This window comes from Trichoderma virens (assembly GCF_000170995.1).
Source record: "Trichoderma virens Gv29-8 chromosome Unknown TRIVIscaffold_2, whole genome shotgun sequence".
NCBI classification, from domain to species: domain Eukaryota; kingdom Fungi; phylum Ascomycota; class Sordariomycetes; order Hypocreales; family Hypocreaceae; genus Trichoderma; species Trichoderma virens.
The window spans coordinates 619,005-644,217 of record NW_014013747.1 but is presented as its reverse complement, the minus strand read 5'-3'; the positions used below and the strand labels follow the sequence as shown (position 1 = coordinate 644,217).

The 25,213-nt window shown below is 44.6% G+C and overlaps 9 protein-coding genes across 9 annotated transcripts; 3 read left to right on the top strand and 6 right to left on the bottom strand.

Annotated features, from left to right (window-relative positions):
- Positions 1–415: 415 nt before the first annotated feature.
- TRIVIDRAFT_229236 (uncharacterized protein) lies at positions 416–1,476 on the bottom strand (the record flags this gene model as incomplete). The annotated part of the gene is made up of 4 exons (XM_014104852.1): positions 416–625; positions 680–923; positions 973–1,022; positions 1,078–1,476. 4 exons carry the CDS (start codon positions 1,474–1,476, stop codon positions 416–418), a joined length of 903 nt encoding a protein of 300 aa, XP_013960327.1.
- Positions 1,477–7,632: 6,156 nt separating this feature from the next.
- Positions 7,633–8,481, top strand: TRIVIDRAFT_35258 (glycoside hydrolase family 16 protein; the record flags this gene model as incomplete). Its single annotated transcript, XM_014104851.1, has 1 exon — positions 7,633–8,481. The coding sequence occupies one exon, from the start codon at positions 7,633–7,635 to the stop codon at positions 8,479–8,481; it is 849 nt and encodes a 282-aa protein (XP_013960326.1).
- Positions 8,482–9,095: 614 nt separating this feature from the next.
- Positions 9,096–10,614, bottom strand: TRIVIDRAFT_55520 (uncharacterized protein; the record flags this gene model as incomplete). The annotated part of the gene is made up of 3 exons (XM_014104850.1): positions 9,096–9,448; positions 9,514–10,398; positions 10,584–10,614. 3 exons carry the CDS (start codon positions 10,612–10,614, stop codon positions 9,096–9,098), a joined length of 1,269 nt encoding a protein of 422 aa, XP_013960325.1.
- Positions 10,615–11,937: 1,323 nt separating this feature from the next.
- Positions 11,938–12,737, top strand: TRIVIDRAFT_176451 (uncharacterized protein; the record flags this gene model as incomplete). The annotated part of the gene is made up of 2 exons (XM_014104849.1): positions 11,938–12,004; positions 12,161–12,737. The coding sequence occupies 2 exons, from the start codon at positions 11,962–11,964 to the stop codon at positions 12,628–12,630; spliced, it is 513 nt and encodes a 170-aa protein (XP_013960324.1).
- Positions 12,738–13,055: 318 nt separating this feature from the next.
- On the top strand, positions 13,056–14,861 carry TRIVIDRAFT_111031 (uncharacterized protein; the record flags this gene model as incomplete). The annotated part of the gene is made up of 2 exons (XM_014104848.1): positions 13,056–13,227; positions 13,320–14,861. The coding sequence occupies 2 exons, from the start codon at positions 13,112–13,114 to the stop codon at positions 13,867–13,869; spliced, it is 666 nt and encodes a 221-aa protein (XP_013960323.1).
- TRIVIDRAFT_176444 (uncharacterized protein) lies at positions 13,354–15,827 on the bottom strand (the record flags this gene model as incomplete). Its single annotated transcript, XM_014104847.1, has 3 exons — positions 13,354–14,877; positions 14,958–15,178; positions 15,251–15,827. 3 exons carry the CDS (start codon positions 15,410–15,412, stop codon positions 14,397–14,399), a joined length of 864 nt encoding a protein of 287 aa, XP_013960322.1.
- A 1,156-nt stretch (positions 15,828–16,983) lies between these two features.
- TRIVIDRAFT_218279 (uncharacterized protein) lies at positions 16,984–18,483 on the bottom strand (the record flags this gene model as incomplete). Its single annotated transcript, XM_014104846.1, has 1 exon — positions 16,984–18,483. The coding sequence occupies one exon, from the start codon at positions 18,481–18,483 to the stop codon at positions 16,984–16,986; it is 1,500 nt and encodes a 499-aa protein (XP_013960321.1).
- Positions 18,484–19,177: 694 nt separating this feature from the next.
- On the bottom strand, positions 19,178–21,005 carry TRIVIDRAFT_188499 (uncharacterized protein; the record flags this gene model as incomplete). The annotated part of the gene is made up of 3 exons (XM_014104845.1): positions 19,178–19,488; positions 19,541–20,802; positions 20,914–21,005. The coding sequence occupies 3 exons, from the start codon at positions 21,003–21,005 to the stop codon at positions 19,178–19,180; spliced, it is 1,665 nt and encodes a 554-aa protein (XP_013960320.1).
- Positions 21,006–22,055: 1,050 nt separating this feature from the next.
- TRIVIDRAFT_197528 (uncharacterized protein) lies at positions 22,056–23,556 on the bottom strand (the record flags this gene model as incomplete). The annotated part of the gene is made up of 6 exons (XM_014104844.1): positions 22,056–22,521; positions 22,611–22,947; positions 22,997–23,018; positions 23,062–23,169; positions 23,241–23,260; positions 23,373–23,556. The coding sequence occupies 6 exons, from the start codon at positions 23,554–23,556 to the stop codon at positions 22,056–22,058; spliced, it is 1,137 nt and encodes a 378-aa protein (XP_013960319.1).
- Between the last annotated feature and the right edge of the window lie 1,657 nt (positions 23,557–25,213).

The window sequence follows — 25,213 nt, the reverse complement described above, 5'->3', positions numbered from 1 at the left end:
CTTTGACGTTTATAGATGTCATGGCCCATTGAGTTTTGTACAATTAGGTTTAACAAGAGAGTATCGGTAGATTGCTCGTTGGGCATCTCGATGATCACTATACACTCGACTGGTAGTTCGAGTGTATCGTCCTTGTACTCCGCAAATCTGCGAATTTATTCAGCAATTAATCGTAAACTGTGTCTGGCAACCTTACTTTTGAAATATTATTTCCCCACGGTATGTTTGCCATTTCAGCTCAGGCTGATGGCGTGTGTCTCGACGACTTGGAGTGAGAGCTGTAGATGGGGGGAGGTTCCAAATATCCAAATTGCATGCCAAGAGATCTTTCAGCTCAAGTACTATAACGGAAAGGGTTTTCATCTTGGATATTGCTCCCTTTTGTTAAAAAAAGTTTCAATTAGTAACAAATCACTTAGAATTGCCAGTTCATTTTACTTGCTTGAGTAAGACGCTGAATGCTCTGCGCCCGACGGTCATTTGACGAGCCCATGTGAGTCCGCTGGGGATGTATGGCGATTATGTCAGTCAAGATCCAGCATGCCTTCAACAGATTCGCGTATCCTTGGTTGTATGTAGTCTGGTCCTCATGACTTGGTGGAGCCGCCACCAATTGCGACTGCGCCTACTCCCTCTCATTAGCAATCATCACAGTTCGGCAGATATTTTCACATTTTACCTTCATGAGCCACCATTGCCCTACTTGGAGCCAGCTATCAATACCAATTGAGGCCCAGGGCCGATTGTCAAACTCTGCTTTTTGTAAAAATACATTTGTCAGCTCCATCAAGGTATTTGGATCCAATGGCGCTGTAAGTATCGGTCGATCCCGCGAGGCATGATCAAACATGAGTAGTTGCCGCAGCTCGTCCAACTTTTTGTCGGTCTGCGCGTTTTGCTTCTCTATACGCTCTAACGACGAACTTCCTACCGTTAACTCAATTCATTATATTTCAGTAAGAGTTTACTTACTTTTGAGCACCTTGCAGGATGAGAGCTAGCTGAGAATTTTGAAGCATTATCTGTGAATTGTTTAGTGCACGGCGTTCAGTCGAAATTGCCAATATGCTCTCTCACTTTAGCGCGTAGATCATTAATAGTGTGAAGTTCCCGTGAGTATTTTAGTTGGTCCCAGTAAATGCGCAGAACGCGTCGCTTCTCTCGCCCGGCAGATGGTGTTTGGAGCTCTGCATACCGCTCAGATAGTTGTTGCATCCTTTTAAGCGTTTCTTCTGACTGCGACATTACTCGCCGAATAGTGTTAATCCGAACATCTCCAGAGCGTATTAATACCGAATCTTCGTCCTTGAGTTCTTCTATAAGCAGCTGGATAGTGTTGTGAAGGTTTCCCAGCTCTTGGTTAAGTCCACGGAGCTCTTCAGGTGCATCTCTAGAAACTTTGTAGACTTGCGAGTAGAGTTTCCAGCAAAGCTCCCCCACGGCGATAAAATCGCCTATTCCGAAACCAAAAGACATGGTAGTTCCTGCAAGATAAGTGAAGCAAAGGCCAAAGGCCAAAGAATGAGGGGGAATATGAATGTATATGCAGACGGGGTGGGTCTCATAGCACGCCAATCCAACTCTGAGCCTTCAATTGTTATTGGTGGTTGCTAGTGGGCGGACGAGGCTGAGCGATTCGTTCTGCAGCAGGCACAACACAAGGCATACTGGAGAGAATATATGTTGTAGATTATGCATTAAAAATACTTCGGTAAAGTCCAAACGAACGCCCATCACAGCAACTTTGTTTACTGAGAGGCTTTCTGACTATAAATACATTTATAGGTCAAATGGTAATTCTATATAGTCAGTACCCACTCACAATACTCCCAACGTGTAGAAAAATTAGGTTGGCTTAAGCAGTGAGTTATCAGCTACATCGCTGATCCGTATGGTCTGTAACTCTTAACTCGGTGTCTATACAGAATATTTGGCTGGGTGATGATAGGCAAAGTATAGAATGATGTCTTGTTGCATCTTTGATTTACATCGAAATTTCTTTTCTGTAGACATGGGAATACATCTGATGTTGCCTAATTCCCTAGTGCAACAGAATTCTCGTCTGGCATTCTTATTCTCTGCTTGCAAAATGGCCAGAATTCTCTTTGTGCCCTCATCTCATTCTACCGGTTGGTATCTGGTGCTCAGATAAAATTTATTACTGGATGATATCCAAAAACAGTGAACCAACTTACTCCAACATGCAGCCCGAATTTACACAACCTAGCAATAGACTTTACCTCCATTTAATTATTACACAAGTCCCATAATACTACCTGTAATATTACCTTCTGTCACACCTTAGCTATTATAGTAAATGTTACCCCAGCTAACAGATTAATGCTTTTTCCCGGCTATTATATAACTAGACTTAGTAATACGGATTGGGAGCAGGCATATAGCAATAATATTATTCCGCCAGGTCTCTCATTCAACCTTGCAGATTCTCTTGACAAAGTTAGTGGCGGAAAATATGAGAAGTCCAATAAAGCTTAGAGTCTGCATGTCATCGTAGAACAGTCTTAAAACAATTTTTTAGACAAAATCTAGCAAGTTCTTACCTATTGGCTGAGCATTTACTAGAAGTCCTGACTAAACAGTGAGTGGCCAGCGAAAATAATTTATTGAACTATTTGGTGCAGAAGACCGTCCCGAAGCCATGGAACGTTCACAAGTACAATGGAAATTCCACAACTTGGCCTGCGCGTACCAGCTTCTAATATCTTTAGACATCAATTCCTACTTGCTATGAATCGGCGCAAAAATTATTAGAGAAACTACCACGCTAATAGTCGCCTTTTATCCATTTATATCATACGCGGGATCAATCGGATAACTTGAACAACGCACGGTGGCCGATGTCTATGAAAGCTGACCAGAGGATTTCCGGTTTTACATAAACGAGATGGTCAGATGCAGTGCTCTCATGCGCTTAAACATTGAAGCATCTTGTAGGTCGTATTAGCCTCCTGATGACCTTGACGATCACGAAGCGCCCTCTATTTATAGGGGTAGCCTCCAAATATTTCACTGTTCTTCTTTTGAAGTATTAGTATATATATATATATGTATTAAGCGCGCGGTACGGCTGCGAACTGGTAACTGATTAGTTGAAAGCGACGTTGATTCATGCAGCTAATATCCCCACAGTCAGCAGAGGCGGTGAAAGGCGATGATCATTTTTGGACAAAAAGCCTCTAAACTTCCAATTATGGCATAGCATGTCCATGAATGCTCACTGAGAGGCGAGGCTGGCTTGAGTGGTCTGTAGTTCTTTGGTAGTTCTATGCCTCATTCGCCTCCACCTATAAAGCCGAGCGGTTCCTAGCCTTGCCTAATCCCCTCCACCTATACAGCCGAAGCAGCAAACAGCTGGGGAGGACCCGTAGGCGTGGTGTATAGCTTCTGCGACTAATATCTCTCGGACAAATCGACTCCATAGGGCGAGCTGAACTGTTTCAAATGTCCGTTGGAGGACTCCGTATTTCGCTTGACGATGGCGCCATTCGGAGGGCTGTTACTTATTACGGAACTGGGTACATGCCCTTTGGAGTGGTAGGGCTGCATCTCCTCGGATCGTATTAGCGTCTCGTTAACATTAAGAGGTTAAAATAAAAAGATGCCAGGATGGCCAAGCGATCGATCCCCTCCAGTTCATTTGGAGAGAATAATGACTGATGCGATGAGCAAAATGTGGATTCGTCTGATGAAGTGTTACAACGTGATCTACAAACTTCTTGGTCTCGAATGTTAAATAAATTCAATATCGCGGATATTACAGAGTATTCCTAAGAGTCTTCCTATTTACACCGTAACGTATTCCTATTTAAACTGTAGTGGTCCATGCCTATATTAAAATTAATGTACATACACCACCGATCCTATTAATCTATACCTAATTACAGTGCAGCGCCCTAATATACTATATATTTAAAAACTCTATATAAAACTAAAATTACAAAATTAAAGATTATAAAGTTAAATATTATAATACCTCCCTTTAATAATAACGCCTTCTTTAGTAATAGTATTTTTAATCTGCTGCTGTTATTAAAGATATTAATTAACGCTGGCTTTAATAAAATTAATGCTTTCTTTTTATTAAATACACCAGCGGTATTAAAGGCCCTAGCTGTTAAAATTAACTTTAATAATAATAAATTTAATAATTTAAAATAGCTATAATATTATAAATTTAATAATAATATTATATTTTAACAGCTTAAAGATAAATATAAGGAAATATTATTACTTTTATATACTAAAAGGCTATTACAGCTGCTTTTATATATAATAGGGTTACTGTAATAAGCTATAAAAACTGTAAAGACTGTAAAGGTTGTAGAGGTTATAGAAATTATATTAAAAACTATATTAAAGTTAAAGATTTTATTACTGCTACTTTTAAAGCTATATAATATATTTAATAAACTTTTAACTTTTTTATAAAGTTTTTACTATAATAATAATATTATTATTTAAACTAAAAGAAGTTTAAACTTATAGATTATTAATAGTAAAAGAGTCTTTATTTATTATTTTTTTATTTATAATTATATAAATTATTTACCTTTAATAAATAAAGGAATTTAATATTTATTAAGCTAATAGATAGAATATTTTTATAAAATTATAATATTAATAATTAAAAACATTAACTAAAAGTAGTTTTATTATATTACTTATATTAAATATAATTATAATTTATTAATTTATTTATCAGTATATAATATATATTATTAATAAACTTTAACTTAGTAGTAATAAAAGTAAAATCTAATTAAACACTAGGCCCTTCCTATATATAAAATATTAGAGATTATAAAAGACTTTAACGCTATTAAACTTATATTCTTTTATTAATTAAATATTTATAATAATAAATAGAAGATTTAAATTAAAGAACTTAACGGTTTATTAATTACCTAAGCCTAAATTAAGTAACTTTAAGATAATAACCTTTATTATTATATTAAATTTAACGTTAATAATAAGGTTAAAGATATTTTATAAACTTATTTTTAATTAAAAAAAATATAATATTAGTTCTTTAAAGTCTTAAATCTTAATAATATATATAAAATTAATTATTTTTATATATATTTTTTTAAAGTTATAAATATTATAAACTAAAAGTTAATAGTTAATTTTATATTTAATTTTATTAATATAAAAAAAAAAAATAATTTTTTATAGTTTTATTAATAACTTAAAGACTTTTATTAAAACCTTTATATACTAATGTTAACTATAATAATTATAAATAAAAAATTAATATTAAAGAATACCTTTAAATTAATCTTCTTTAATATTTAGCAATAACTATATATTTACTATATTAATATTAATATTAAAATATAAATTTAATTAAAGTAAAAGAGTAAAAATAATAGTAATAATAATAATAAGTTTAAGGCTGCTAATAGTAATAATAATAACCTCTTTAATATATAAGTTAGTATTAACGCTATAAATAATAACTTTACTATTTATACTACTAAATAAAAAATCACTAAGAATAATAATATTATTTTACTACCTACTGCTAATTTTTTAATTTATAAAAAAATATTTTATATTTAAAAATAGGTTATTTACATTAAAGATAAAAAAGGTTTTAAAAAAGCTTAATATAAAATAAAGGTTATATATGATTTAACGTAAAACTATATCTTACACTATATTTTAAAAGAATATATATTATATTAAAAGTAATAAACTTACTGTTATATTAAGTAATATTATAACTTTAATTAATAAATTAACAGTTTTATAAAAATAGTATATAAAAATATAAAGTCTTTTTTTATTATAAGTATAAATAATTTTTTTTACTTTTATAATATAATTTACTTTATATTATAGAAAAAAAAAAAATTATAATAAAAAGATAGTTAAAATACAGTAGTAGCTGTAGTAGTATTTTATTTAACAGTAGGATTAATTAAATAATATTTTAATAATTATTAATTATATTATTATTAATCTCCTTATATAATAATATTATTTAACTATAGCTATAATACCCTTAAGCTTTATTTTAATACTTTTACTACTACTTTTTTACATTAGTAGCTTTATATAATAGTATATATTTCTTTATAACTATATAATCTTTAAAAAGTTTAATATTAATAAAGCTTTTAGTAAAGATAATATTTATTTATAATAATAATTAATTAAGCTTTTAATATATTTTCTTTTATTTTTTTTATAAAAAAACTATTAATTATATAATATTAAAATATTAATAAGCTTTTACTTTAAATCTAAAACCTTAATATTATTTAGAACTTTTATAACTAACTGTAGCTTTTAAATAATAAAAGAATAACTATACTATTAATACTAAGGGCTATTAATAGCTAAAATAATATTAAGTAAAAAAAAATAATATAATTAATATAATTAAAAAAACTAAAGTAAATTATATAGTTATATTACTGTAAATACTATATAAAGTTAAGTATATACTGTAATTTATTATAATTTAAAGTTAAAAATTTATAAAAGCTATTATAAAGCTATAGTTAGGGCTAGGGCTGGGGCTAGGCTATTTTATTATAATTAACAAAAAGTTTACAGTTATACTTAAATTTATAGATTAAAAGAACTATAAAGGGATAGTTATAAAGATAAGTTAATACCTCTACTATAATAAGGCTAGCTGTAATAGCTGCCGCTGCTTTTAAAATAAACCTTAAAATAAAAGCTATAATTAAATCTAAGGTTAAAAATATTATTATTATCCCAGCCACTTAGATTAAAGAGAATAATAAAGTTAATAAATTAGCTAAGCTATAAAAAGTATATTTATTTTAATTAAAAAGGCTGGAATTATTATTTTTAAATAAATTAGTATAAATTAATAATTAATAGTATTATAATATATAATTTTATATATTAATCTTCTTTTCTAATGTATTATACTGTATTTTAGTGTATAGGTATAGTAATTACAATTAAAGGGGTAAATCTAACTTACGATGTAGAGCATTACAGTTTAAATAAGAATACGTTACAGTGCAAATAGGAAGACTTATTCTTAATCTCTTTGCACTGGTGGATATATGTATAGGTGATTATTTGTCACCTGCCAAGAAATTGAGCAGACTTCAATTGGATTGGAAGAAATCACAGCTCCTATAGAGATGGTTCGTCAAGGGTTATAATAGGATATACACTAGTGACCCCTGAAACTTCCAGATATGGAATACATGCTGTTAACTCTAAATTAAGCCAACAGGTATTACCCGCTATTACCTTGTTTGGGACAGCATTACAGGGCTGGATGGAGACTCCAAAGCAAGACTGGATACGAGGATTCATGCATCATGCGACTAAGTTAGACGAATCAGGGTTTAAGAGTTGGAGTAAGCTTAGGAGTAGTATTGCTCTAGGGTTAAAATATGTTCTTCGGTGCTTAGCCTAGGCTTACTATCAGGCTGTGTTGAGAGCTCTAAGAATGAAAAGGCATCTCTATAATTGTGCCCCATAGTCTGATCTGTTAGAAGTATAAATACAGTGGATGAGATCGCCTTTGAATGGAATATTGTCCAAGTCATACAGAAGCAAACCCTACATGCAAAGCAATTATAAACTAGAGAGGCCATCCATTCAGACAGCAACACCATGATCTCCAATCTTGCCGTCCTTGGCCTCCTATGGGCTCCCGCACTTGCTGCTATCCCTGCCCTGTCTGGCTACCATGTTGTCTGGTCCGACGACTTCAATGGCGACCACTACGCCGGTATCGACCACAGCAAATGGGTGCAGATCGATAGGTCTAATAACCCAAACGGAGAGGTGGAAACCTACACATCCGGCACCAACAACGTCCATCTCTCGGGCGATGGTCAGCTGTACATCGTTCCCACCAAGTCTAACGGAAAATGGTATTCGGGACGCATCGAGAGCGCCACTGCGCAGGTGTGCGACGAGGGTGGTGCTATGATCTTCCAGTCTGAGCTCTGGATTCCCGACTTTACCGGGAACCCGGCCAAGTTCGCTGGTCTCTGGCCAGCTTTCTGGGCAAAGGGAAACAACTACCGCAGCAGCGGTGTACCATGGCCACGATGCGGCGAGTGGGACATTTTCGAGGTTACTGATAAGATGAGCAACCAGAACCAGGGAACGCTGCACTTCCAGGATGCAAACGGCAACCACAACGGTGCATTCAACGGCAGAGTTACGTACCAGGGAGGACAGTACCATACCTGGGCTTTCAAGGTGGACCGCCGCAACTCGGACTGGACTCAGCAAAGTTTGACTTGGTACCTGGATGGTAACCAGTTCTACCGTGTCACAGGTTCTCAGATCGGAGCCTACCAGCAGTGGGTGCAGTTGGCTCAAAGCACATACTACATGATTTTGAACGTGGCCGTTGGAGGAGGATACCCAGGCAATCCTACTGATAGCACCGTCAGTGGGTATGATGCCTCTATGAGGGTTAGATACGTGGCTATCTATAAGACTAACTAAGGGGTGGACCGTGTGAATGGAAATTTATAGTCAAAGAGATTAGCAGAATACATTAATTGTTGGAGCAACCCCTTCACTTTCTTTCCCTTTTGCTGCTTATGTCGGTAGTTCAACGCCATATAATAATTGAACATTGAAGTTGTTGAGAGAATAGTATGAAATTTTGTATCACTTGTTTCCATTCGCAAGTTACAAAGCTTTTTTAACATTACGGATGATTAGGCTATTTTCCAACTCATATGCTGGCATCTTGAACTGTTCGAGATAGTAGGCAAAGTTCCAGAAGATGTATAATTATCAAGAGCCCAGAGACAAGTAAGCCGTTAGAATTAAGGATATCTAGACCTACAACGAGATGAACTTGTAAAGAAGTAATATGTTTGAACAAACAACCGGACGCATTAGAACAAAACAGAATTCAACTAGACTCTCTCTTGAATGTAAGTATTAATGCCTATCGTTGTATAAACAAAAACGCCGTATGAACTCAAAAATTCTTCTATAAATCCACGAATGGATATTCATCATCGCATCGTTGCTTACTGTCACGCTCTCTATCTGTAAATACGCTCTATAGGTCGGTCGATGATTCTATAATAGGCAACGGCATTCCATCAAACCTTGAACTTGCGTGGATCCAGACTAGCCACATTGGCACTTTTGGCCTCGCCATCAAATATGTACTCCGACATTAGCTTTCCCGTCCCCGGACCGTTCTGGATCCCCCAGCAAGTATGGCCGGCAGCAACCCACAGACCAGGTGTCACCGTTGGTCCTATGAGAGGACCACTCTCTTGTCCAAATCGAATGTGCCGTGGCAAGTAGCAGGCTTGTTTGGCCTTGATAGGCGCAGCGGCCAGTACGGGACTCACGGTTGCGAAATAAGAGATGATGTCGTCGCAGTAGGCTTCGTCGAATTGAACCTGATCAGCCGTTTCTGGCAGCGGCACGACGCTGTCTGGCTCACCTGAAATTGAAGTCAGTACATTTCCCCCATATGATGGAAAAGACGCTCTCTTTCACAAGACTCACCGCAAGCATATGCCTCGCCAAAGGGCCGTGCATAAATTTCGGGGTCTACTCTCCCCCTGTGTTGTCTCTTCTGTCCCAATTTTGCCCGATGTTCTGGGATAAAGTCTGAGGGCAATTCGATGTCTGTGAAAACGGCGTACGCACTGACATCGACATCATAGACGACACTATGTGCTCTCAGGCCTTCAACCTTGGACCGAGGAAGTACTCGACCAGTCCACGGTCCAGCTGCAACAATAATATCGGTCACGTCGGTAATCTTGTTAGTCTCGTTGGTTGTCCGGTCTAGATATTCGACTCCTTCGACGCCTGTTTTTGTGGTGATGAGTCTTGTCACCTTTGCATTCGTTCTGATGGAAGCGCCCCCCTTCCGAGCCAGCTCTGCAATTGAAGTAGTAAAGTGGAATGGATGCACTTGGGCAGTCTCGGTAGCTCCCGGAGACCCCATTTCGGCCCATCCTCTGACCACTTCTCTGTCTATCCAATCCAGGTCTGCAGGCAGTTCTTCGTCCTGAAGCAGCTCCATGGCAGCCTCATCCTGCTTTGGGAGCTTCTCCCACTCCTTGCCATGCTCACCTGCAGACTTCTGGCGCTCGCCTAGCTTCTTTTTGGTAACCACCGCCTCGATGCTGCCGCACTTTAGCTTGCGGTAGCCCCAGCGATTGGCTCCGTCGTGTTCTGCCGCAAGCTCTGCATGGAGCCCGTACGACAGCGGAACAAGAGACACGGGATAGGCCCAGAGCCCAAGAAGGCCGCCCGCCTTGCCCGAAGCGCCCGTTGCCACAGATGGAGCGGCTTCCAGAAGGGTGATGGTGTGCAAAGCAGGGTTGAACTTAGAGTGGCGGGTCAGGTAGTAGGCGGTTGTGCAGCCGATGATGCCGCCTCCTAGATTCCCGCAATTAGCTATTTAGAGTTGCAAGCCTCGCTAAGCGTCTGTGCGAGATTGTTGGTTTGGTATGGTTGATTGCGGTATGAGCTTCGAACCCCTCTATAGGTAGTTTTACTTGCAACCTGCAGTGCGGCGATTGCTTGGGCTGAGTTTAAAGGCAGGAGGACAAGGAGACACATACCGACAATGACTATGTTTCTCTTCTCCTCCATGGCTAGCTACGAGATTCTATTGGCACGGATGCAGATGCGGAGGCAAACGCAAGCAGAGCATCTTGAATGTTGTTTATAGGCAAGTAGCTGCCAGTGTCGGAGCGGTGGGTCTTGAAGTCGTGGATCAATGACGTAAGCCAATTCAACCCGTCAAGTTGATATATGAGAGCAGATGTGAGAGAGCCAAAGAATAGAAGCTCACAGCACAGTAGGGATCAGGACTGCCAGGTATATACATTGCTAAATTCAAATGTTGTCCTTTTACACTATTCAGGTTATGTTGTCTTGTGTTTCTTTGTCAATGGAACCACCACCATCCAGCTCGACAAAGTTGTTACTGTAATAACTGGTTGATCCAACGAGTAACAGTATTGAGGTCATATTGTCGCCAACAACTCTCAAAACTCTCGCTGAACCAGCCTCAAAATAGCATCTTGAAAGCAAGATGGAGATCCATATGAGGGCTGTTTAGCAGGATTGCCTGGCGACTTACACGACCGTTCCCCACATGCCCAAGCTTACTCTGTGGTGCCAAGGTGCTACCAAAACGCCTCTCCAGTGCTGATCGCCATTGTCATCTTGGGTGTATTATGTACCTGGCTTAAGCGCTAAAGAGGACCCTGTGGAACTCCATTCTACTCAAAAACTCTTTAGCCTTCCCGGCATTTCAAAAGGCTAGATACCGTAAGTGGCGGCATCTGCATCAGATTTTGAACAATTTGCCGCGGCTCGTGCAAGTCCTTATCGCAAGACGTCCAGATTAATAAACCATACGAAACCTGGAAAGCAATTCAAATCGCACAACCACCTTGGTGCGGGGTCATCCATCTTCTGTGGCGGACAAACTCAGTGCTCCGATCCGGCAGGTATTTGAGATTGCGTCTTGAAAACCTGGAACCCTTTTATCGCCAGCTCTCCACCGACGTGGGGCGTACCGAGGCTGAAATGCGAGTGATGAACTCATAGCCGTCACTGCATCATATCGCATGCATTTTCGGGCCTCCGTAAGGCTGAAGCCGAACAATAGCGGCATCGCTTCTCAATTCGTACTTCATCACCGCTGGCTTTGTAATTTCACGTGGGGATCGGACAATGGCCCATTTTGCAAATTCCAAATTCACATCCCGCGTGCTGGGCCGGGCGCTGCTGGGCCCGAACCCTCGGAGCTGTGACACAGGCCGTTTTGAAGCAATCCGCCGAGCGCCGCTAGTAGCAAAACGTCACCAGTGGACTGACTTGAGGAGTCGCTCTTTATATTCTGGCGCGGTCCGTCCTGGAGCCTCGACTTGCACTCTGCATCAACACCGCATCCAGTCCACAGCTTCTTGCGACAGACTCTATTCCACAATGTCTTCTGCCACCAACTTCTTCGACTTCACGGTGCTCGACGGTAAGCTCGACATTCCCTCCAACCCCCCCCGAGCCCCTCCATCCCCGTCGCCCAGCTTTGCGCCGATAGCTATCACCCCGCTATTGCGCCAGACACAACGCCCATGATAGTAGCAGCCCGGAGACTTTTCCCGCTAACGAGCACGCTTTCTTACAGCCGCCGACACCGAAGTCCCTCTGTCCAACTACAAGGGCAAGGTCGTCTTGGTTGTCAACACGGCTTCCAAGTGCGGCTTCACCTACCAGTACAAGAACCTCGAGTCCGTCTACCAGGCCATCAAGAAGGAGTACCCTGATGACTTCACCGTCATCGGCTTCCCCTGCAACCAGTTTGGCGGCCAAGAGCCCGGCAGCAACGAGGAGATCCAGAACTTCTGCTCGCTGGACCAGAAGACTACCTTCCCCGTCATGGCCAAGATTAACGTCAACGGCAACGATGCGCACCCCCTGTACCAGTGGCTGAAGCACGAGAAGCCCGGCCTTCTTGGTCTAGAGAGAATCAAGTGGAACTTTGAGAAGTTCCTGATCGGCCGTGACGGCAAGGTTATCGACCGCTGGGCCAGCACCACCGAGCCGGAGAAGTTTCAGAGCAAGATCATCGAGGCCATCAAGGCGCCAGCCCCATAGATGCTGATGATGCTTGAGAAGAGGAATGAGAAAGGAAGAAAAACGAATGAATAGATTGTAAATAACGAGAATGTATGTAATATTTGATGATTCAATTATACCTTCCTATGTGCTTCGCACGTAGCGTTAGAGACGGCTTTCAAGTTTCTCTGTTGTCGCGTACTACATAGTGCTTGCGCATTGAATGCATCTACCTGCATGAAGTAGTCCTTTTCAATTACCAACTTAAAAATGCCCTTTTTCTTTTAGAAATTAGATTCTCAAAGAATCAACTTGATCTTCTAAATGAAATCCTGGCGCTTCTTAGAATCTGGCGCAATTCCTGGCTCAAAAGAGGCATAGCATGCTGCTCCATCCTTATCGATAAGCCTGATACCAAAAAATTTGGGCGGCTTCCATCCAACCTCCCATCACCAAGCCGAACCAAAAAAAAAAAGACACTCCCAAATCCTCCCAACATCGCATTTATTTCACAGTCACAATGGGCCGCGAACTCCAGAAGAAGAAGCGCCGCTCCGGCCGCCCTGCCGTGCGCCAGTCAAACACCACCAAAAAGATTCTCAATCCTCGCGGCAACTCCGTCATTGCGAAAAACTGGTACGTTCGCCCTCTCTCTCTCTCTCTTTCTCGAGAAAGTTACAATCAAAGTAAAAACCCAATTGTTAAACTAACAAACTTCGCCTTTATAGGGATAAGAAGGAAACGCTGGCACAAAACTACCGCCGACTGGGCCTCCTCGCACGACTAAAGACCCCCACCGGCGGCACTGAGAAGAAGCTCAATTCAGCATCAGCGGACGCCGTCGTGGCCACCTCTAAATCCGATCCCTTCGCCATCACCGTCACTGAAAAGGCCCTCCTCTCCGAGGCCAAGGTCGAGCGCGACGCCCAAGGCAACATTGTCCGCATCCTAGGCCGCAAGGCGAACCCCCTCAACGACCCTCTCAACGAAATTGAGTCGTCAGGCGAGGAAGACAACGGTGACGACCACGAAGAATGGGGCGGTATTAATGACGACGGTGTGGGCACGACAGATGTGGTCAAGTCGCTCATCGAAGAGGCTAAGAACCCGGCGCCGCCAAAGGTCCGATACTTGAGCGAGCGCGAGACGGAGTGGCTGGAGAGGCTGGTCGCCAAGTACGGAGACGACACGAGGGCCATGGCGAGGGATCCTAAGCTCAACCCCATGCAGCAGACGGCGGCGGATATTGCGAAGCGACTGAAGAAGTTGAGGGCGTGAGAGCATAACACGGATGTGGGAGTGATTCATACTGGGTTCCTGTTTCTGTTTCCAGCAAATGTATATGGGATGCAAAGACCAAGACGGTGCATTTTAAATCACGGCGTTGGGAGGATGTTATTTGAATATCAAGACGGAAAGGATTTACTTTTCTTCAGCATTTCCGAAATGGAATCTCAGCTACGATATTTTCTTGATAATGCAAAGATTACAACAAGAAAATGAAAATGAAAATGAAAAAGAACTACAAATTACATTTCGTGTGCAGTTTCCGGCCGTTCTATATACACCTGGTATCTCATCAACGTTTCATCATGTTGCAGATGTCCAAACAAGAGGAAAAAAAATCGGGATGCCGTCAACGCCGCAGAGATATTCTACCCAAGCAAACACAAGCATCCAGGCCCACCAGAGACCGTCCCCAGGGTTATTTAGTTTGGTTTGGTTTTTGTCCAAGTCATTGATAGTGCCCGCTACCGTCGTCGTATATCTTTGTCTTTGTGCCTGCCAATGTGCTTTTCCCCTTTTCAGTGCTCTATCCTGTCATAGTCGGCAGACGGGAACTGCACCGGGCCGTCAGCATAGGTGTCTGAGTGGTTGCCGCTGTATGGGCCGGGCGAGGGTGTCTTGTGTTTGCCAAAGTCGGTGCCGAGGTTGCTGCCGTGGTACTCGGTCTCGCTGTCAAAAATGGGGTTGCTGTTGCTTCGAGGGGGGAGAGCACCGTAGCGGTTGGGGTCATCAAAGTCGTCGGCATTGTAGGGGGTGTTGTCACCGTAGCGGCTGTTCATGCTGGTGTGGTGGTCGTCGTAGCCTGGGGCATCGTGGTCATCCATGTTGACTCGCTCGTAAGCCTCCTCATCGTGGGGCGCCATGGAGAAAGCAGCCTTGTCAGGGTCGATGTTGTCGCTACCGCCGATCTTGCGGCTGTCGTAGCCGGGAAGAGTGCCGTGGAAGTTGTAGTACTGCAGGGTGTAGGCACTGAGGAAGCCAGTTGCAATCCAGAGGAGACTATAGCAACAAGAAGTAGGGGTTAGGCTACCGGCGCAAATCGTTGACATAGGGACCTTGAAGGTTGAAAGTATACATACGTGACAAAGACTCCGGCGGCGACAATAGCCTTGCTGATGCCACAGCTGCCACCACATTGGCCAGAGCTGTTATAGGCTGCCTGGGTGGAAAAGGCAGAAAGCCAGATGATGATGAAGAGGCCATCGACAGCCAGCATGACATATGGGTTGGCGAATCTGCGAGTGCGTTCGAATCGAGGGGTCATGATAAGATAGATCCATGCGGGGATGGAGAGGAAGCACTGGAAAGGGGGCCAAAGTCAGCGACCGAGTGCTTTTGCGCTGTGGGAGCAAAAGAGTGTGCGCAAACTTACCACTGCAAAGGTCCATCCGTTCAAGCCCACAATCCTCGACGTATCGCCGCGGAAGACAGCAATCTCCAAGCACCACGCCAGGAAGCCCAGAATGATCTGGAACGAGTGCAGACCCAGCTTCAGATTCGGGAGAATCTGGGGGTCAATCTCGAAGAGCGCCATGGTGCCGACGTTTGCAGCGGTCGAGAGCCGTCGACAGAGGGGTTGGTTGTTGGCGGAATGTGGCGGACGATGATGGTTGACAGAGCAGAGGCGATCAAAATTCGAGAATGCTAAACAGGAGACGTGTGCGAGACGGAGAGAGAGACGACGCCTCTTTGTTTTCTGTGCCCGCACCGGGAGATCTGCGAGGTCGAGAGCCTGGGCCTGAAGCTAATAGACTGAGGCTGAGCGGGATGGCGGTTGGCCGTCAGCGGCTATCTACTCGTACTAGGGACTCGGTACTCCGTGCTCCGTAGGTAGGGCCGGTAAGCTGAGATGGCGGGACGTTTAATAACAGGACCTCGTTTGCAATTTCGATTTACAGAAAAACGAAACAGAAACAACGGGATGAAAGGGGGGCAACAAGGCACTAAATGGACCTGCTGAGGATTATGAACAGCAGAGAAGAGGCTTGCATTGTTTACCGACAAGGCGACGAGAAAGCGTCTGTTCAGCCAGGATGGAGGGGGAGGGTCTGGTCTGGTCTGGTCTGGTCTGGTCAGCTTGTGGGAGCCACGCGTTGCGGCATGGCAACCAGCTCAAGACTAACTAATCAGTGCTGTTGATTTGATTCGAGCCTGAGCCACAGCCACAGCCGCGCGGGCTTACTTGGGATGGGGGATGGGGCGCGTGCGGTTGGAGCTGCGCCACCCGCCAAGGCACTTTGGGTTTTTCGCTTTCGGTTCCTGGAGATGATGATGCTGATGATGATGATAGAATCTCGCTTTATGATTTGGAAGTACTATTTTCTTTTATTTTTACCAACATTTTAGGAATTATGCATATATTCTCTCTTTTTTTGCCTACTCTCTTCATCTTACTATTACGAAACAAAAGCGCATAAGCATGAATGAAAATTCGGCAGCTGTGGCTCCGCCCTATTGCTGCGGGTCTCTCGGCACTATGTCCCGGGGCCGGTAATGTTTACAGGACGACAGCGCCTAAATCGCTGAGTGTTTTGCATCAATCCTTTAGGGAGTGGCCCTACAGAACCCCACGTTGGCTCTCAAACATGAGGCTTCTTTGGTAAGTACCTAGTAGTGACTATAGCCGATAATAGAGGAACAATGTGACAGTAACAGATATTCAAGCAACAGTGCGTCTACTCAAGTACCGGTAGTGAATAAAAACCTTAGTAGGCTTTTCCTCTGCGTCTTTGTTATGGACGGCTCTTCAGCTCTCCGTCGTGTAGTTAATACGGGGTGCTGAATACTAAGCCCCTCCCATCCTCTACACCCGCTACGTCATTGGCCCATGACCTCTGAAATGAGACACTTATTCTAGACATGACCTGATACGGCTCCATTTGCCGAACACATGCAAAAAACCAGGCATCTTTTGCGCGCATGCTTATACAGATCCAGAGTATTACCAATTGGAGTTACCTCCTTCACTCCTGAGGTGCTAAGACGATACCTAGTAGGTACGTAGAAGGGTACATGTATCCATACAGCACTCGTACTTACTCTAACCCAGTCCGTGCCTCGTATCTAAACGACGTCAAAATAACATCAACCTCGTATCCCCAACCTTTACCAGCTTTCCATCGTATTCATATTCGCAGCAGCCCCCCCTGTGGTCCAACCTTGTATATCCAGCTCCCTAAGCACAATCGGCATCACTTCAACGTCCAGACAAACCCACGCCGTCCAGCCAATCTCGTTTCCCGAGGCATCCAGGCCTCCCAGCGTTGGCAGCAACACAATCTTGCCCTCCTCCTTGTCATCCGCGCACGGCAGCATCCGCACCGCCCTGCCCATACTGTATGGCAGTCCTATCGCCTGATTGTTGAAGTAGCCACTCCAGTCCTCGAATACCGTGCCGGTCGTGTGTCGGTCGATGCCCCGTTCGTATGCCGCCCAATCGGTGCTCGGCTGCAGAGTGTCTTTGAGGCCCATGAGATGCCGGACGTAGTTGTGGTCTACCTTGTTGATCGCCCAGCGAATTGCCCCAGCAGCCTCGGATAGGCCTCTGATGCTGTAATGACAGTTGGACTGGTACTGGAAGTTGTGGTCGATAATATATCTATCTGGAAAAAGCATGCGGGAGACGCCGAGCTCGGCCACAGTGGGCACCGTCGAGTTGCCAAAGTAGCAGAAGTCGTGCTCTCCTGCTCGCCGTGCGTGCGGCTCTCCAGGGAGCAGGATATTGAGCCTTGCGTTGTGCCGCAACTTGATTCTGTCCATCATAAGCCGTGCATGTATGATTGTAGCCCATATGATGGCAACAATATAGTCCTCGTCCTTGACCCTGACCCCAAAAACGGAGCTGCCTACCGCTCGTCGGATGCGGCCCATAAAGTCCAGCATATTGGCCTTTTTGAACTCAATAAGCCGACAAACCAGCCTGTCCTTTGGTGTGTATTGGGGAGGTGGCCTTTTGCTCCAATCGTAAAAGGAGAACATATTTCGGTTGATGTCGGCTGGTCGGACAGCCTCAATAGGCCTTCGATGGACAAATGCCATTCGACTGGCCGCGGTGATGTGGGTAGAGTCGAACATCCAAGTAGCATCAATCATCCAAGAAAAGAAGCGGCTGATGAACTCACCGTCGACGACGGCTTCGTAGAAAGAGAACCCAAGCACAAGGAGGGTATCTAGAAAAGAAACCTTCATCATCACCGGTGGCACCCCTGAGACGAGATTCAACTCACTCTCCGAGCGAAAGAAACCGGCGCTCAAAGAATTGAGATACAGTTGAGAAAAGAATTCTTGCCCTTCAGGCTGGTTGCTGGGAGGCGTAGGGGCGTTACGCAGCTCAGATTGTGAATCGCTATACGTACTTGGTGTGCCCAGCATTACGAGCTTCCTTTCTCCCGAGATTCTAACACTGCGCCAGAGAAATGGCCACGCCGAAAGGGTGTCGAGGAACGCTCTCAGCGTCCTCTCCTGGATGATGGAACTCTCCCGGGGGGAATCGTTTGTTGATAGAAGTAACGGAAGAACAATAGCAACTCGTTTATACTGTCTGGTGCCATTCTGTTCAATCGGGGTCAGGTTAAAGCTGACGGTCTCAGTGGGGGTAAACGACATGGGGATAAAATTAAAGATGAGCTCTGGCAAGAATATTTTCGTTTCTTTCTGGTTTCAAATACAACTATGGATGATATATCTTGGAATTGGGGCAAGAACGAGCCTTATATCCAAATACCATGCTCGTCAAACTTTGGAAAGTGTCAGTGAATGGGAAACAACAGTACCAAATGTTTACCCATGTGCAGCAAAATAGACGCGAATGCGTGTTCTGATCAAGCCGGGACTCCAAATCGCTGCTTGTCCCCGATGCGTAAATCTCTGCCTGCGAGTGAAACTATCTATACATATCCATTCTATTTACCGCAGTAGCTATAAGATGAATTTTAATTGGTGTGATTGTTCTGCACCACAAGTTGGCTATCCAGCATCCCATGTCTCAAACTCAAGCTATCTTGAGGAATATATCGATAACAGTAGAGAGTAGCGATTGTAGCAGATACTCAAGGAACCGTGTATCTCACTTGAGTAATAGCAATAAAAAGATTCTTTTCTCTGCGTCTTGTTGCGGCACTTAAAGTCCACGTTGTCTCTAGGGGATTGAACAGACAACTTAGTGTGCTGAATAAAGGTAGCCTTTCTAATTTAATTCCATAGCATCACAGTCGAACAGCGCCAATGAGCCCCCATAGAGCTTTCCATTGGCGCTTGGCAAACACATGTTTGTGCCTTTAAATGTGACAATCTGTCAGACTCATCGCCTAGAAAGAGTCTCGTGGAGCGTGTGCTGCCTCATAAGCGAGACACAGATGAGAGCACCAATGGCCAGGGTGAGCATGGTTAACCAGACACCTTTAAATGCCTCCATGAATGACCTCAACACCCCATCATGCCATCCTGGTGGCAAGTGTCGCAAGAAGTTCAAGTCATCGCGGATCTTTTGAATGATTTCAGCAGCATGCGGCTCATCACCGAATCGCTGCCATAAACGAGCATTGAGCAGGTTCTGATAGACGGCCGAGCTGGTTGTGATGCCGATCGTAGCGCCCAGACTTCGAGCAAGATCTGACCAAGTTAGCTTTTTAACGCATGATCAATGAGAAGAACAGAAACTTACAGGTTGCTGATGTGATGACGGCCTGTTGTGAGTGATCAACTGCTGCAATGCATGCGAGCAGAGTCGTCGTCAACATGGCACCATAGCCTCCGCCCACCAGGAAGAATGCCACCATGGTCACCCATCCCGAGCTGGATTCATTCTGTGTAGAGAAGACGAGGACTCCAGAAATAACCATCAGCATGCTACTAATGCCCAGCGAGACGTACCGGCCAGTCTTCTTCATAATGTAACCAGCCCCAACAGAGCAGATGGAGATACCGACAGGAGAAGGCAAAATCTTCAAACCTGAAACTGTTGGCGAGTCACCGCGAACCTGGAGGTACAGCGGGACATAGAAGACACCAGACATGGTAACCATGGTGGCGAGAAAGTTGCACAAGCAGGCAGAGAATAGCGTGCGGTCGAGCAGAAGCCTGACTGGAATGATGGGCTGCATCGCTCTGCTCTCCCACCAGATGAAGCCAGCAAATGCAGCAATGGAGAGAGGAATCGTCGTGAGTGGCAGGGGATGGGTCCAAGGTACGAGATTCCCGCCGGCATTGACGCCAAGCAGTAGGAGAACTAGGAAGGACACCGTGAAGAAGACGCCACCGAAGTCGATTCGTGCAAGGTATGACTTGTTGGATTGCTTTGGCGGCACCCTAACGAGGATAGCCACGGCCACGGCAGAGAGGATTGCTGGGGGGACTTGGACGAGGAAGGCCAGCCTCCAGCCCAGTGTGGTGTGGTCGTGCATCAATCCACCAAACACGCCTCCCAGCATGGCTCCAGAGCCGTAGCAGATGTTGCCGATGCCTTGGACCACGCCACGACTGCGCAAGGGAATCAAATCGGATCCCAAAAAGGTCGAGATGCTCATCAGGCCGCCGCCACCAATGCCCGCTACGACACGACCGAGAATCATGACACTGGAGTTCTGGGCTAGACCACAGATGAGATTGCCAGCGGCAAAGAAGATATTGCTAAATACCAAGCCGGGGCCTCGTCCAAAGATGTCCGTCAAGCGACCAGAGATGGGCTGGCACGCCGCATTGGAGATGAGATACGCAGTTGCGAGCCATGAGAGCAGGCTGAGAGACTGGAATTCACTCGAGATGGGCGCCGAGAGCGTGGCGATGATGGACGAGTCGATGGCCCCGAGAAAGACGCCCAGGTAGGCGGTTCCCATGATGAGGCACAGCTTGGAGAAGGACACTTCCTCGGCCAGCACCGTCGTCTCCTCCTCCTGGTCATTGTCATTGTCATTGTCACCATCATCACTCTCGCCGGCCAGCAGCCGCTCATTCTCGCTCTCATTACGCTGATGACGCCTCAGAATCGCCGCCGCTGCTGCTGCCGCCCCCGTTAGTCCACTGCCGTTTGTGTGAGACTCAGACGCGCCGGATCCCAACAGCGGCGTGCGCTCCGAAGCCGGTGCAACCGACCCGGCCGGGGCCTGATGCCCGGTTCGTTCTACAGTCATCGTTGGACTCTCGAGCTCGTGGGCCAGCAATTGGCACAGCACTCCTGCAGCAGTGGGTTTGAGAAGTGGGAATTGCGAGAGTCCAGCTGGATAATGGAGGATGATGATTGGTATTGGCAGGATTAGGCAGAGCTGGGCAAAGGCGGTGGACGTTGCATTACGCCTTGCCAATTTGGACCCTGGATTTTGGGTGAGGATAGGCGAGCACGGAGTAATATGGGCGGGCAGTATTTGGTGCTGACAGATCATCTACAGTACAGCGGTTTGAAGGATTGTGGCTGGTGCACTAAAGGATTCAACGGGTGCTTGTGGCTTATTAGCGGTCTCTTCTCCGTACTGCAGACCCCGGGATTCCGCCTCCATGAACCAGGTCCAGGGTTCATGTTCTAGACTTATTGCTTTCAGCTCAGGGGATTCTTTCGCCCTCCTTTTTGCCTGTCACGTACGGAGATTTTGCTCGGCATTAGATGTTGACAGCGCGCTTATTCGCAATATATCTCGGAAGTGGCTATCCAGCACTCTTTATATCCCGGGCCGCGGTTCCAAGCTGACCGGGGGGTTAACAGTATGAACATGAACAGCAACAATTCAACGATAGCAAACGATTGACATTGTAAAATCATAAGCACTATCCATCTCATATTAATCAATCGCACAGCCATGCCGGATTTTTATTTATAAGCGGCAATGACATGGGTATAACGGCATAGTAAGTATTAGGCGTAAGCCAACGTTCCAGCGTTGTGTGTACATGTATTCTTCTATGGGATATAGTGTATAGTATAGGATATAGGATATAGGTGCACAATGCAAGTCCCGCAGAGACGAGTGCTCATCTCATGGAGCTGGCGTTATGTATTAGATACTATGGAGTAATAAAGGAGGTGAAGGAGATGACAAGAAATCAAAAGATATCCGGCAACAACTCGCCAGCGGTGCCAGCGCCTCGGCCGTTAGTGTAGTAGTACATCAAGAAAAGTTTCGAACCTTTAAGAGAGGGTATCATGGCCGCCCGAAGCAGCCTCGTTGTTGCATCCGGTCATTGTCCATCTAATTGCCCCAGGCATCATTCTTGCTGTCGGAATCGCTGATAGAGCGGCTGTCGTTGGTCACCGTCACGCGTGTGGTACGGGTGATGGCAGGGCCATGTGCTCCATGGTGAAGCTGCTCCGTCGACTCTGACAGATTTTTCATACGCACGCCGTCCTCTTCCAACTGATAGTAGTCCTTGTTCGCGGACACGGAAGTCTTAGTAGTGCCACCGCCGCGAGCATAGCCGTTTGAACCTTGGTTGGATTTGCCGCTAGACTGGAACAAGCCCGTTCCCTTCTTGATGGCGGGGACAACACCTGTTTCTTGTATAATCTTGGGGATACAAGGGACGCAAAGAATGAAGAATCCGCATGTCATCTCGGCCGAGGCCCAAAACACAATAGGACCGAGAGTATAGATTGAGTCGGGGGAGTTGCCGTGTTGGACAGTTACATCGACTCGGAAAGATGCCGCAACTATGGCACTTAGAGGTAGAGCAGAAAAATGTTAGCTATCTGTGTTTTTTGCCAAAGTAAAGCAAATAGTGCAATTAAAGAAAAGAGTTCTACTCACAGTACACCCATGCCAAAGATGGCTGCAACACCAAGTCTCTTCTGCCATGTCATCTTCAGGGTCCAGATGGTGTGTTGTGGAAGACAGAACATGGCAATATCAGAGCCGAGTTGAATGCTTGCAGAGATCACTTGGAGTGTATACAGATTCCAGCATGTACCAGGAACTCTGAAATCCCAGATTCGCGTGTGCGGAGTGCATTGGAGGTTGAGTGCAATAACAATGGCGATTCCAGCGGCAACTTGAACAAATGAAATCAACACGGCTCCCCAAAAGAATGGGCTCTTAGATTTTGTAGTGGGAACGAACAACCGGACCCATTCGATCATGATGGCAACTTTGAGCAGCGGAAGCACAATAGAATAGAATACACCATAAACAAGAACCCACTGGTGTTCCATGAGTTAGCTGATGGTTTTCAAAAATAGTAGTTGAATTAAAAGATACTCACATAAGTTGTCGGAACGACATCTATAAGGCGGACATTCCAAGCGTGGACAAGATAGCCCGGATATTTGAGCATCTTGAACGACGAGATGATAGCGCCCCAATAGCATCCCTAAACGAAAGAAATCAAGCAACAGATTAGCCACAGAAATTGTATCACTTCTTTAACGTCGGTCGACTAACATATGCCAATATGGCCATTACTGTGTAACGTAAAAAGAGGTTAGTAAATTCTACCATCATCGTTTGATTTCAATCGGTTGGATCTGGATGTGGGCAATTTAAACGGGTTTACTGGATTTGGGTTACACTTACTCTCCTCTGCTTGGAACTTCCTCAGCATAACACAACGGCCGTAGATACGAAGCATGAAGCAAGCTGTCGCAACCACGCAAGTGCCTACCTGGACTCCCAAAGCAAGCCCATTGCTGTTCGGAGGATTATCAAGTATTGAGACCTCTCCAGGAGGTGCCGGAATGGCAGGGCCATTGAGATCCATGATGATATGAGCTTCAGACTTGTCAAAAGAGTGTAAAAGAGAAATGGGTAGAGATAATTGTCAGTCAACCAAGGATCAGACGTTGGCTGGTCTTTGGAGTGATGATGCCCCATATACAAGACTAACTGCTGCGCACCGCGCTTGGATCAGTCTACGCACTTTCTCTGATTTTGGTTTTCGTTAACTTGCTCCGTGTATGCGGATCCCGTCTAAAGATAAAGTTGTTGAAGGTAATGACTGTCTGAAGATCAGGAGAAGAGCTTTCTACCCCAGAGTCGTTCCTTTTTTCACATTTTTCATACGGTAAGTAGTACAGTTTGGAAACCATTGCCTGTTATTGTTACGGTCAAACGGGTAATCTACCAAGAATCCCGGATTCGAAACAAATATTGCCAGGTAATTCATGCTGCTTACATCCAACAGTGCTGGGGTCAGAAGCATTTCAAGCCCGTTTAAGCTGCGGTGATGCCGTGAGGGCGGCTGCAAATTCTTGACGAATTGCTCAACCCATTTTGCAATAGCTTTGTCCACCCCATGTTTCTCCTGTATGATACATCAGAAAAAAACATGCCGATCAATCTCCTCAGCTGATCCTTCAATGTCAACAATATCCCCTGATCGTCATCGACTCGAGCAGAACACCAAACTTAGCTCTTCATTTCTTGGCTGATATTTATGGTACCCTTGCGCGAATTGTTGGTCCCAGCTCGGCATTCATCCATATTGGACCATTTCGGGCTAATGCAGTACCTCTCCGGAAGCAGTCCGCGCAATACTAGCTAGTAAACCGAGACTAGAAGCCGGGATAAAAAAATCCATCGCGTCGAACTAAACCCAGCAGGACCATCGCGAAGCGAGCGGGTAACATGAGCTTTGTCGGTGTTTGTAAAGGAAGAAATACAATGGCTGCGAGTAATACACAGCCGATGCTGCGGAGATGTCTGCCGATTGCCGTTACGAAGAAAGAAAGCTCCGTACAGCTGGGGCGAGAGCCGTGGGTGGGCAGCCAAAAAGTATATGGGATTGCTTGTACGTTGATGTTACCCACACAGAACAGCAATACATGAGTACACTTCATGTAAGCAGGGACAAGCAGATGCAGATTGACATAGAATGACACCTCAGGTAGTTACATCCAACGTACAGTACAGATAATAGTACAAACGTGGACCATGAGTAGCTGCTCGTACGAAGAAGAAACCCCCTGAATTCTCCACTAGAGACGCATATGCATGACCGATTTACCGCACCGCTTGTTGCTTGTAAAGCCGTTGTAGACTGGCTTTTTAAAGTTCACCAGGATTTTGTTGGTAGTCTGCCGTTTCACCCAGCTTCACCGCAAGCAATGTAGAGAAACTAGGATATCTCATGGCTATCATTTCTGACAAGTCGGTCTCAAAGCCTTGCTCCTTACGCCGCATTAACCAAGTTATCAAACACAAGTTAGTGACAGCTACTGGGGACCTATAGCAGGCCCGAAAGGATTAGCTACAAGCGAGCAACCGGCTTTGACTTTGGTTTTACCATAAGTGGCGAGACATATTAAAGGGTTGAAAGGAGAAGCCAGAAATGTGAAAAAAGGAAATATTGTTATGTCCATACAACCGCACAGCTATTGACCATACCTCCCATAGCTAACCCTCTTTGTACCCTCGCC